An 11708-nucleotide genomic window follows, 5' to 3' on the forward strand; every position below is an offset into this window, starting at 1 on the left:
AGCAACTGTGTGATGCTTTCATGTCAGTATGAACGAATATCTCTGAGGAATCCAGCAATCTATGACACGAAGAATGAAAGCAGTTCTGAAGGCAAAAGGGCCTCCAACCAGATAAGGTGAATTAAATAAACTGGTAAAAACAAAACAAAAATCACATATAAATTAATTTATTTACTGAAAATAATAAAGTCAAAATAGATAAATAGAATAGGCTAACACACATTTGCAGCTTTTTTACTACATGATCTTTTATTTGCAGATCATAAAATTTTAGAATTAAAGCTCTAGTGTGCAACTTTTGGATATTAATGAACGTCCGGTACATTCAAGCCATTGCCAAATGAGTTGCTACAAAGCTAATTAAGACTATCAGGCGACAGAAACTATGCACTATAGCTTTAAATAAACTATTTCTGAATTCACATTTAGTTGGGCCAAACATTTTCAAACAAGTACAAATGGGTGTGTGTGAGAAACAAAAACTCAATACATCACATTTTAACTATATGTACTGTGTGTTCTTCTGAATTATTACTACATATAGGCGTAGTCATGAACAGTCGTGAATAGACAAGCTACACCTGTATTTGTAGGTGTTTTTCTGTTGTTGTTTTGCTTTTTTTATAGAGTAATTAAAGATAATAGGCACCTTGAAGTGGCTGGACTAGAAAGCAGTAACATAACATGTTTGTATCTAATTAACTTAACTTATTCCTGTCTCACAAGTTACACAGCCACATGAAGTTAGAATTAGAGCGTGCCCATAATGTGAGTCTAATGTGAAAAAATACCAACCCAAACCCATGAATCCAACATGTCGATAATACGAGTCAAAGTGCTTTATTGAGAAACCGGAATAAAAACAAAAAAAAACACAAACAGACAACTCTAAAATTACACAGCATTTTTCTTTAGTTAGGCATAACTTATTTCTACTACATTCAAAAATAAATATAAATAAAAATCATGATCATCAGTTTTTATGGCCACATACTGTATCTTCACCAGCAGCTTATTTTATTATCCCTCAGAGAAAAAACGTTTTTAGTTATTTATTATATCTAGTGCAATTAAGATAAAATTCCAGTAAAACTGAAAAAAGTAAATTAAAAGTTTAATTTTCTTCTGTCTTTGTAGTTAAGTGATGATCTCCCCAACTTCTGACCAGATTTTTTTTTAACCATTAAAAGAATTAAAAGAACACTAGTTTGCCTATAACAGCAGATGCAGTGTCATTCCTCTTCACATAACCCGTACTGTGTCTAAACCTCATTCATTCCTCTTCACATTACAGTGTATTAAACACTGAGGTTACACACTCCAAAAATACCTTCATAAATAGCACGTACAATGTTACATTTACCGAACTGATGCTGTCTGGTGCTTTCATTTGCACACAACACACATACTCACACACACTATTTCAACTAGAATATGCATCAGTTGGTTTTCAGCAAAGCACTGTGTGACAAACTTGTTTAATAACAGCTTTTAATAAATAAATTGCACATTCCTGGATGTAAACATAAATTAATATACATAATAAAGACATTTTTGGTAAAAGCTCACATACATTGGATATTTCAAAGTGCTAAAAAGTGTTGTGCACAGATTCTATGTTTACACCGTAATCCCTCCATCATGACGTCTGTTACATATAGATAGAATCCTCCCAATCACTGTCATCAAATTCGTCAGATTCAGAGTCGTCCAGGCAGTTGGATTCGATGATGGAGTCGCCGTTGGAGACAGGTTCGACCTGGGAGGAGATAAAAGGAACATCAGCTCACTGAAATGCCACCAAACCTGGGACACTCCTGACAGGTGACTAAACGATTTGTTTTATTCTTAACGACAGCAGCAGAAGGTGTGTGGTTAGTGTGTCAGTACATACAGCATCTACTCGCTTCATCAATTAAAGGAATGCAATTTTAGGGCAATTAAGTGTTCTCTTCTGTTAGCATACTCTACGTAGCGATCCTACTCATCAATGCCGTTTGGACTTGTCATGATGTTAAAATGCTGTTCACGATATTTATTGCTGTGCACAACCACACAGTTTCCTCAATTAGTTTTGTCCCAACCTCACAAAGTGTTCTCAACTAAGTTTTGTCCTATGTAGTAGGCTACTTTGTACATTTCCAATAAACAAAGAATAAAGAAATATTGATTGAATATTGATAATTGTAGTATTATTGCAAGTTAGCAGCAGCAGCAGCAGGTGTATTAAAAGAGGCAACGCTAGTAGAAGAAAAAGCAGTCTGAGTAGCTGCTGTAGTATTAGTAGTTACAGTAGTAGATCTAACAACAATAATAGTTTTAATACCTTTTTGCCTGAAAGGTATGCTTCTTTTGGTTCATTTTTTTCCTCTTTGGGCTCTGTGTCCAGAAAGGCCACATAATGGATCAGAGTGTAGATTCTACATAAAAAACAGAACAAGTTAGATTTTATATTGAAAAAAGATGAATGGACATTATGAACAACATTAAAATCCAAATCCTGTGGACGAGAAACTAAATAATTTGATGTAGGAGCTCACCTGTGGTAGAACATTGTAAGAAACTGGATTCCAACCAATGTCGCAAATCCCGTAATGAACATGAAGCCAATGGGGTCGATTTGTATGTTTTTTCCGGTGGGCTTGAGGTTGAAGTCGAGTATGGGGATCGTGATAGAGACGGCCGCAGAGAGCTGGAGGGTAAATGTTGCCACCAGCCACAGGGCATTCAACATGAAGTAGGCAAAGGTTACCTGTGTGTATTAAGAAATATAGGATTAATTTAAGATAAATTGCACAGTTGTTTCCTGTTAGATATGTACCGTAGTTCAGCTCCCCACACCTACCTTGTTTCTCAGCTCTCGCAGGTCATTCCCAATCTTTTGCTGTCTCTCTTTATCGTCCTGCAGAGGTTCCAAGTACTTCTTCTGAAGATCTATCCAGAACTCCTCCTCCTCCTGCAGAAAAACACAGAAACCCATTTCAATTAATTAATCTGTTATTTGTGCATGTTTAGACACAACACATAACAAAAACTACTAAAAACTGCAAATGCTTCAATGTCATGTTGAGGTCTCTTTTACCGGCATTGGGAAACTGAATATGCTGAGCATCACTTTGATAATGTGATTCAGACGCAGTTGATCATGCTAACCTGATAAAATGAGACATACACACACCTTGTCGAGTGAGTCCTCCTGCAGCTGCATGTCATTGGACACATCCTTTAGTTGTGTGACCCAACCTGGAGTGAAGAGCAAGACAGAAGGGTATTAGATAACCTCACATATGAAGTGAGCTGGAATTTCCTTGCAAAGAAACATGCAGACATTTAGATTTTTGCTAAATAGTTTGGACTCACATTGGGTAGGAATGTCGAAAACAGGCTCCGCTTGCCTTAAAGCACAATCAGAAAAATCATTAGTATAATATCACACTTTGTAAAACTGGCACATTATATTTCAATCGATGTTCCACCTTCAGGACTTACCTCTGTTGTTCCTCTGCAAAACTTATGCTCTCAACAATAGTGTTTTGGGGCTGGAGTTCTGGCTGTTCAGCCTGCGCGGACTCTGGGCTCAGGACCAGCTGGCTGACAGCGTAATGCCCGTCTCCAGATCTCTGGTTGGAGTTTTTACAACATTTGGCCCACGAGAAGAACCGCTGGCATGCGCTTTTGGCTGTAAAGGTGAAGATCAACTTCAGTTCAGTCAGCACACACAATAATACATATCTTGTGTTGCACTCGGAGTGGCATTACAATAAACTCTTTTTAGTGTCAACCTGGTATCTACCTTTCTGGGTTCTTGTTTGCGGGGTGGAAGGCTCTGGTGTGACAGCTCCAGCAGCAGGTTTTGTCTCCCGGGTGCCCCAGGAAACGTTGTTCATGTTGACCATGGAGTAGATGGAGAGCAGGAGGTAGGCGCTTGGGATGGCGAGGATGTAGATTAAGCCGTGGAAGATCAGTTGGATTTCCTGAGGATGCATTATCGCTGTGATGATGTAAATGGAGGAAATGGCAATGACGAAAATGCTGCTGGGTGTCAGGATAGTGTTTTCCTTCACCATTGAGCCTGAAGAAAGATAAAGGTAACAAGACTTATTAGGACTGAATCGTCAAAGCAGTTCTTCTAAAAAGTATTTTACAAAGTCCAAATACAGTCACTGCACATATGTCTGCATAAAGTTATACCTATGTTACTGGAACTTACCGATAATGGACAACGTCACCACCAACATGAGGAATGCATACATGATACTCAGGAGTCCTGCAATTTTAATCTGAGTTTCGGACTTGAGTTTAAAGCAAAGAACAAGGTAGATGATAGGAGGTATCACAGCCAGGACCAGGGCAATGCTGGCATCCATTTGAAAGAGGAAGGTAAAACTACCTGGAGGCACATACACATTTTTGCATTTATTCAAACATAATTGAAACATTCTTAAAATTATCATAAATCCAGTGAAGTCCAGTCCAATCTCAAAAGTATAAAGAGATTATGTCCTAAAACACCAAACACCAACCTGCAATCATAAGGCAGATGGTGGCAGGGGCCAGGATGGATGAGGCGATGGCAAAGAGCTGGTACAACATGAAAGGTTTGGACATGCTACGGTTTCTCTTGGAAATTGTGCTGGTTGAGCCCAAGAGATCCACCACGTTGGCCATTGTGGACGGTCCCCAACGGCGACGCTGAAGATAGTAATCATTAGCATGTGGTGTGATTTTTGGCTTAATGACAACTTGTACGCAAAGAGATTCACATTTGTAGATGAATTGCCTAATCATTGTGGGTATTTCTTGGCCCTTATAATATTAGTGTAAAGGTTATGAACAGCTGCAGCACTCACCTGGTTGTAGAGTTCACCGAAGTCCTCCGGTGCGTTGGTGTAAGCATCAGCTGCTGCGTTGTACTCCACTCTCCATCCTTGTTTCAGCAGCAGAGTACACAGCCAGCGGTCTTCACCTGCAGGAAACAGAACGTGTGTTTATACGTGAGAGGAGGAGGGGAGACTGATTGTGAAAGATATCACCAAGACTTATTGAAAGCAGGAAGTCCAAATCAAACAACATGTTACCTTGATCGTACTGGATGTATTGGCTCGCCTCCGTGGACTTGGTGGAGTATTTCTTCATCACGTTGTCGTCCATCAGCGCCGCTGCTCTGAATAGACTGAAGCAGCCGGGGCTGCAAAGCACACAGCCAATGACATGCTCCGCTGTCTTTTGCAGCCAATGACTAACAGCGTACTCAAACTTCTGGAACCACACCGCGGGACCTGCAAAGGAAAAACAGAGGGATTGTAAATCTCAAAACAAATGTTTGTTCAATGCTAGTCACTGTTGGCTTCCAGCTTCAGTGGTGGATCGTAGAGCTCAACAACACAAATAAATGATACTTTGTCTCCTTTATCTTAATTGTGCAATGTGCTAACCTGAGCCGGTGGGATGAATCCTGCCACACGCTGCTCCGACACCTGGGTACATTTTCAGACGATCGATGAGCAGCATCACAGCAGCAGGCTGGAAGTCTGTGTCCCCATCTAAAGCCAGGATGTAGGTGTTGTGCTTTTCTTTCTGGAGGAACATGCACAATTTCTTTTGCCTTTACATTTAGGTTGTATTTAATAATACTGTGGAAACACATTTGAGCTCATTAGAAAAAAATCCACAAAAGTTTTAGATGTTTCTCTTATCTCACCTCAATTTCTGCTCTCAACTCAGCCTCGTCTTCTCCCTTCTGCCAGCGTGTGTAATATTTTTTCATGAGTTTCCAGCCCAGAAGATAGTAAAGGTACATCACCTGGAAAATAAGAAATAATAATTAAATAAACTATAGTAAGTGTCGTAAAAATGTTCCAATTTGACCCAATGTGAACCGTATAAGGTCCATGTGACTGACCCTTCTGGGGTCTACAAGTCGTTATTTTCCTACCTGTGACCATCTCTTTTTTTGGCGGATGAGTTCTTTATCCTTGAAGTGAACCAAGATAATGTTCCCATGAGGCATGATGACCACCAGACGTCCTCCGTACGGCGTTCTTATTATCTTCTGATCAGGGATCTGCTGCTTCTTATTGAAGAAATTGTCGTCAATATTTGTGAAGATGCTGACGACAGAGAACGGGAGGACTTTTAGAGTAATTTTTACTAGGCTGATGTTTTTAAATACTTAACACTAAAATACACCGTAACTGTAGTAGACCATCTGTAAACATGGTTCTTACCCATAAACTTCTGTGAGGATTTCCACAAGGTGCTGTGCGTATATGTTGAGGTGACGACCCCTTCCGTTCCCCTTGACATCTTTGAACGCGTCATCAAAGTAGATATGGGTTTCAAAGGTGAAATCAGTGTACTTTTGATCTGTCTTTGGTCTGTACTTGTCCAGTCTGCAGTGTTCAAAGAGACATAAAGAGGAAATGTGAGGAAATCCACTGTGATGCAGTAAATGTTGCAGTTGTTAAAAGTACACTGCTAAAACTGTCTAGGCCAAGAACACTAACTAAACTAAACTAAAATTCTGTGACAGCAGCAAATTAAGCCACTATCCTTTTTTTTACCTTCCCTGTGTAGTAACAATTTACCCAAGGAAATTAACAGAGATAGAGTTAGAGAATTGGAAAGATGATCAATGAAACAAAAAACTCACCTGAATATTGAGATAATGATGTTCATCATCTCATCGTAGGTTTCATGCCACATTGTTGCACACAGATACACCATCAATGTATCAACTACCCTGATGACAAGATTTGCAAATTTGAGAAATAACGTAAATAATGTAAATCCAATGGAGGAGTACTCATACACACACTTACTTATTTTTCCTGTCTTTGGACAGGATGTCGAATCGGGTGTTGAGGAGCAAGGACTGTTCGATAAATGCTCCTTCATAAAGCCTCCTGATGAACAGGTCTTGGGTCCTCTGGATACGATCCATGTTTAGGTACCACAGATGGAGGGTGGCCAACAAAAGGCCGAGCCACCAGGATACTGCCGACCCTGAAGGAGGATTAACAAACATTACAACTTTGGAAACTACCTTAATCTATATCGTATGATGAAGCTTTTAGTGTATCCAGAATAAATCAGCATTAAATAACAAAATAGCAAGGTTAACTGGTAATACTTTTAATTCAAAATAAATCATGATCCACATTTTTTGAGCGGGGATTTTCTTTCTTTAAAGAAATGGCTCCTGCATACACCTGAGCACTGGGCCCGACCGGTATAAAGATTTGGTATTAAGGTAGATGTGAAGGATGATATGAAGGTATGAAGGCATTAAGGATGTGGTGGCCCGAGGACAGACAGTTCATTTTTTTAGTTCATGTGACAAAATGCATTGTAACTCATGCAAGGTTTTACATTAATACCTGTCAATAATCCAATGTCAGCTATCTTGGACATGTCCAGGAAGCACAGAGTGTGTGTGACATCCAAAACCAGCTGTGGGAACACACTGCCATTTAGGCTTTGGTTTCTTCCATCCACAACTTGATTGCAGTAGCCTGTGAAGTTGATTGCAGTCCCGTTCAGACTTGTTCTGTAGTCTTGATAGTAAACGATAACGGGGACGATGAACAGAACCATGACGGCCAGGGAGGCCAGGTACAAAGGCAGGATGAAGCATCGCCGCAGGGCGTGCATCTTGCAGGCTACCAAAGAAAACCAGTGGCAGAGTGCAGATGAAATCAGCTGGACCCCGATGATGATGGCTATAATTTTTGTCTCACGGCTCGGGATGGAGGTCACGATGTTCCAGTCCATTTTGTCCAGAGGGACAAAGGCTCCGAGCACACAGGCGGTCACAGCGATCCTGAGCAGGCTGGTGAGGATGTTTAGCATGTTCTGGCACTTTGTCAAGTCTTTACACAAGTTCTTGAGGAATACGGAGCTGCTGCTCTTGCTGATAAGTCTCAAGTAGTTCTCCCACCAGTTGAAAGACACCAAGAAGGACGCACCAACAGCCAGACCCACCCAAATGATCATCTTGATATCTGTAGGATGCTTCGTGATGTATAGATAGAGGAACAGGGCGTAACCCAGCAAAATGAGGATGAAGGCAAAGATGGACGGCAGCAGGAAGCGGTTCCTTTCTTTGGCGGAGCACTGAGTGATCACCTGTAGGAGCGCGGAGAGGACGGCTACACCATTCAGAATCGTCACGTTGGTCACGATGTCCAAGTGTGGCATTGCCACTATGGTGAGAATCGCTGCACCCATAGCCACCAGGAACTCAAAGAACAGGACCTGAAGAAGAAGCAGAAGATCATGACATTTAACAATGCAGTACTAAAAAAAAAGAGTCAGGATGCCTGCCAGGTTCTGTTTTATGGCATCCGATGAAGGGAAGCTTGGAAATGTTGACTCTTGTCTTACCAGGGCAATAGTTGATTTTCTTGGCAGCTTTGATGTTTTATAGCATGACTTCCAAATGCTTTTGAGCAATAGCAAAACACTGGAAATGATGAGAGCGCAGCCGATACAAAGTAGAGCAACAGGTTTCATGTCATCTGGGAGGACTTTTGTGCCTTCGTTGGACAAGGTGATGAGGAGTAGGAACGTACTCTGGGACAGAGAAAAAAAAAAGGGTGATTATAATTTAATCAGATAGTTATTACTGTGATATAAGCTGCTCCAATGCCTGGGTGTCTAACTTAATGTAATCCTTCTGAGTTGAGTTAGATAGAAACAAATCTATAATTTCCCAGTTATGGAATCAACCAAAATGTATTTGGGTGCCAGAATTAACTCAGATATCCCATGGGTCAACAGAGTAAGTTGATCTGTCTTTGGAGCAGACACTTTATGCAAATCACAATTTCAAATTCCTGCATTTCTAAAAATGTATAAATAATAGCAAACCTTGCTACATAGCGCCAATCCAAACACAAACACTGCGACAATAGCCAGAGAGACTATCTTCAGTAGTTGGATCATCTTCCATGGCGTCTGTTCATCTTCAATGATGGAAACCTCCCTGCAGGTATCCCACGACCTCCTGAATAAAGACACCAAAATGTTAAAGGCAGGTTGAAGGAAGGTAGGTGGAAAACTAGTGAGATAGGAAGTAGAAATGCAATAAATATACAGTACAAACAACAAATGTTAAAGTAGTTATGCCATGCCAATGCCATGTAGATAGATAGATAGATAGATAGATAGATAGATAGATAGATAGATAGATAGATAGATAGATAGATAGATAGATAGAAAGCATGTATTTTAAATAAATGATTGAGAAATTGTATCATTTATTGACAGTTTATAACACACTATAATACAATGTAAGGTAAAAAAAAATAATAATTAAAATGTGATACAACAGTTGTTAAAAATTTCTTCAGAGAAGAAGTTGAAATAATTGATCATTGATAATTGTCAAAACTACTTTTCATTTTATCTGCTACCTACATAATGTGTCATAAATAATGCATTATACATGTATATACTGCTTGGTAAACAGGAAAATCTGATAACGTAAATCTTTTCACTTTTTCTGGTTTAAAAAAGTGCATAGGTAATTTACCTAAAGAACTGCAACTACAGGCAAATATCAAATACTAGTTAATGGCTTGCTGTTATGTCATTATTTTCAATTCAATTTCAAACAACCTTATTTCACATTATTTCGAATGAAACAAAAATAATAAACTGGAACTTCTATATAAAAAGTTAATATTTAGACCCTCATAGTACTTACTGTTTCATGCCTCTGTCTTCCTCCATCCTTTCTTCGTGATTGGTATTGTAAATGATGCTGTCAACGTAGGAGGGTGTTATATACTTTTTATGACAAAAAGGGTTTGGTTACATCATGCCCGCCCATATTTCCGTTTGTACGTCCCTGCCATCCAGAACAAAAATAGCTCAATTAAAATTGGATGACAGTTTGTATTTGAGCAGTAATTACAAAGCCTACAACTACAATAAAACAAATTGTACTGACCTCAATTCAGTCGCTGTTGTGTAATACCAATGTTTCTGTATCTGCTGTGTGTTGGGAGCACTGATGGAAGAAGTACACAGATCTAGTACTTAAGTAAAATTAGCAATAATACAGTGAAGAAAGTTTGTTTTACTTAAAGGCAGGGATGGTAATGTTAAAACATTAGCAACATTTGAAAGTAGCATCTCCTCTGGGCTCCGTCTAACCCCTCGCCCCTGTACCGGGGGCTCCAACCCAAACACAGACGTGCTGGAGCACCTCTGCATCACCACTTCACATCTACTTTTCAAAACACACTGTTGAGTGGAGGAGGAGTTTAAGGACTGTGCTAAGCTGGGAACACCAATAAAGCAGCATATTTTGTTCATTTACCAGTAAAGTCTAACCTCTCCTAGAGGCGTGTAGTGTTTAATACTGCCCTTAACATAAAAGTGAAGAAGTGAAGTGAAGGAAGTCACAAAACTGCAAGGATTCATTCTCTGTAGAGCAAGAATATCTACATGAAATTTTATGAGATGATTTTTGGTTATCTTGTTATAAGTGTTGGTCATGAGGACATTTCATCAGCGGAGCTAGATAAAAAGTCAGCTGGGCACCAGGAGTATAAATATATATAATATCTGGTCTGTAGTTGTCTATATTAATAAAGTGTGTTTTTAAAAAAATGAAGGGTTTTGCACTTTGCTGAGGTGGAAAAGTTGGTTTATAAATACAAGCAAAGTGCATTGAAAACAGACTTGGTGAATGAATCATAATGTACATGAACCAAGCTCAACCACTGTGCATAGTGGCATGACTGCAGTGACCTTTCTTTGGTCTTGCTCATCCAAGTGTCTGGTGGAATGGAGACAGAGGCACCACTGTACAGTTTTCTAAGAAAAGTCTTTCTGCTGACACCAAAACACTGTGCTTCACATAAAGCATATCATATATTGTCCCAACCATTTGTCTTCTTAAAATACTGGTAAATTCAGCACCATACTGAAATGGCCTAATATAATAATAATAATCTGGACTTCAATTGTCCTATTGTTATTAAATTTTTTTAAACTTTCCCAGTATTCCATTAAAACTCACTGTAATTCACCTCCACACCAGTGTGTGTGCGCTGTTCGCGCCCTGCTGGTTAATCTGCTATCCTTTTTGTCTTTCTCTATCACTCTGCCCCTACCCCCGCCTTCACTGCATTGATTTGAAAAATAGCGGAGGGAGATCAGTCCTCCGAGAGTTAGAGCAAAAGCTTCCAAAGTATGGGAGTATTTCAGGCCAACTGGTAAAAGAGTTGTCTGTACACTCTGTCAAACTTCACTTGCTTATTACGCACCTAAAAAGGAAACACGCAGGAGTTGTTCAAGATGTACGGAGCGTTTTTTTGTTTTTTTTGGTCTTGTAATTTACAGGAAACAGTACGCTGTCTTCACAACTTGGAGACAAATTGTAGGCGCTACGAACCGGAGCAAGGGTAAGATTTAAAGAATATGCTTTCATTCTGTTGTATAAGGAAATAGATACGTTAATAGACCGGTCTTAACCGTACATTTTGTTTTCACAGACTAACCTCGCCTCATAACGGAGCTATGTCTGCAAGGCACTTGTTTAATTTAACAATAAATTCATGTCCTTGATGGTAATATAGTGTGGTCTATAGCATAACAATGACATGAATATACAACATAATAGCATATATATATATATATATATATATATATATATATATATATATATAAGGGTCGAAGGGTCATCAGCTTTTTCT

General features: G+C 39.4%; 2 protein-coding genes across 2 annotated transcripts; both read right to left on the bottom strand.

The window, feature by feature from the left end:
- Nucleotides 1-1353: 1353 nt before the first annotated feature.
- On the bottom strand, nt 1354-6280 carry LOC116046447 (chitin synthase chs-2-like). The gene is made up of 16 exons (XM_031294792.2): nt 6228-6280; nt 5936-6110; nt 5702-5803; nt 5436-5577; nt 5079-5279; nt 4851-4966; nt 4524-4692; nt 4211-4390; nt 3794-4072; nt 3490-3679; nt 3361-3395; nt 3179-3243; nt 2846-2956; nt 2541-2752; nt 2327-2420; nt 1354-1759 (listed from the first exon to the last, which is right to left on the bottom strand). The coding sequence occupies exons 2-16, from the start codon at nt 6008-6010 to the stop codon at nt 1652-1654; spliced, it is 2079 nt and encodes a 692-aa protein (XP_031150652.1). The 5' UTR covers nt 6011-6110; nt 6228-6280; the 3' UTR covers nt 1354-1651.
- On the bottom strand, nt 6224-9735 carry LOC116046446 (chitin synthase chs-1-like). The gene is made up of 7 exons (XM_031294791.2): nt 9710-9735; nt 8872-9007; nt 8386-8574; nt 7380-8256; nt 6822-7005; nt 6653-6742; nt 6224-6392 (listed from the first exon to the last, which is right to left on the bottom strand). The coding sequence occupies exons 1-7, from the start codon at nt 9733-9735 to the stop codon at nt 6224-6226; spliced, it is 1671 nt and encodes a 556-aa protein (XP_031150651.2).
- Nucleotides 9736-11708: the final 1973 nt, after the last annotated feature.

The sequence above is a fragment of the Sander lucioperca genome, chromosome 16 (assembly GCF_008315115.2).
Source record: "Sander lucioperca isolate FBNREF2018 chromosome 16, SLUC_FBN_1.2, whole genome shotgun sequence".
Lineage (NCBI taxonomy): Eukaryota > Metazoa > Chordata > Actinopteri > Perciformes > Percidae > Sander > Sander lucioperca.

Coding starts and splice junctions, on each gene's coding strand:
- LOC116046446 (XM_031294791.2), bottom strand. CDS start 9,735: ATGGAGGAAGACAGAGGCATGAAACA. Junction 8,575..8,871: donor GATTGGCGCTATGTAGCAAG/GTTTGCTATTAT, acceptor TCTCTGTCCCAG/AGTACGTTCCTACTCCTCAT. Junction 6,743..6,821: donor TCCAAAGACAGGAAAAATAA/GTAAGTGTGTGT, acceptor TCTTGTCATCAG/GGTAGTTGATACATTGATGG.
- LOC116046447 (XM_031294792.2), bottom strand. CDS start 6,010: ATGCCTCATGGGAACATTATCTTGGTTCACTTCAAGGATAAAGAACTC. Junction 5,578..5,701: donor AGTTGAGAGCAGAAATTGAG/GTGAGATAAGAG, acceptor ATGTTCCTCCAG/AAAGAAAAGCACAACACCTA. Junction 5,280..5,435: donor GATTCATCCCACCGGCTCAG/GTTAGCACATTG, acceptor TTTCCTTTGCAG/GTCCCGCGGTGTGGTTCCAG.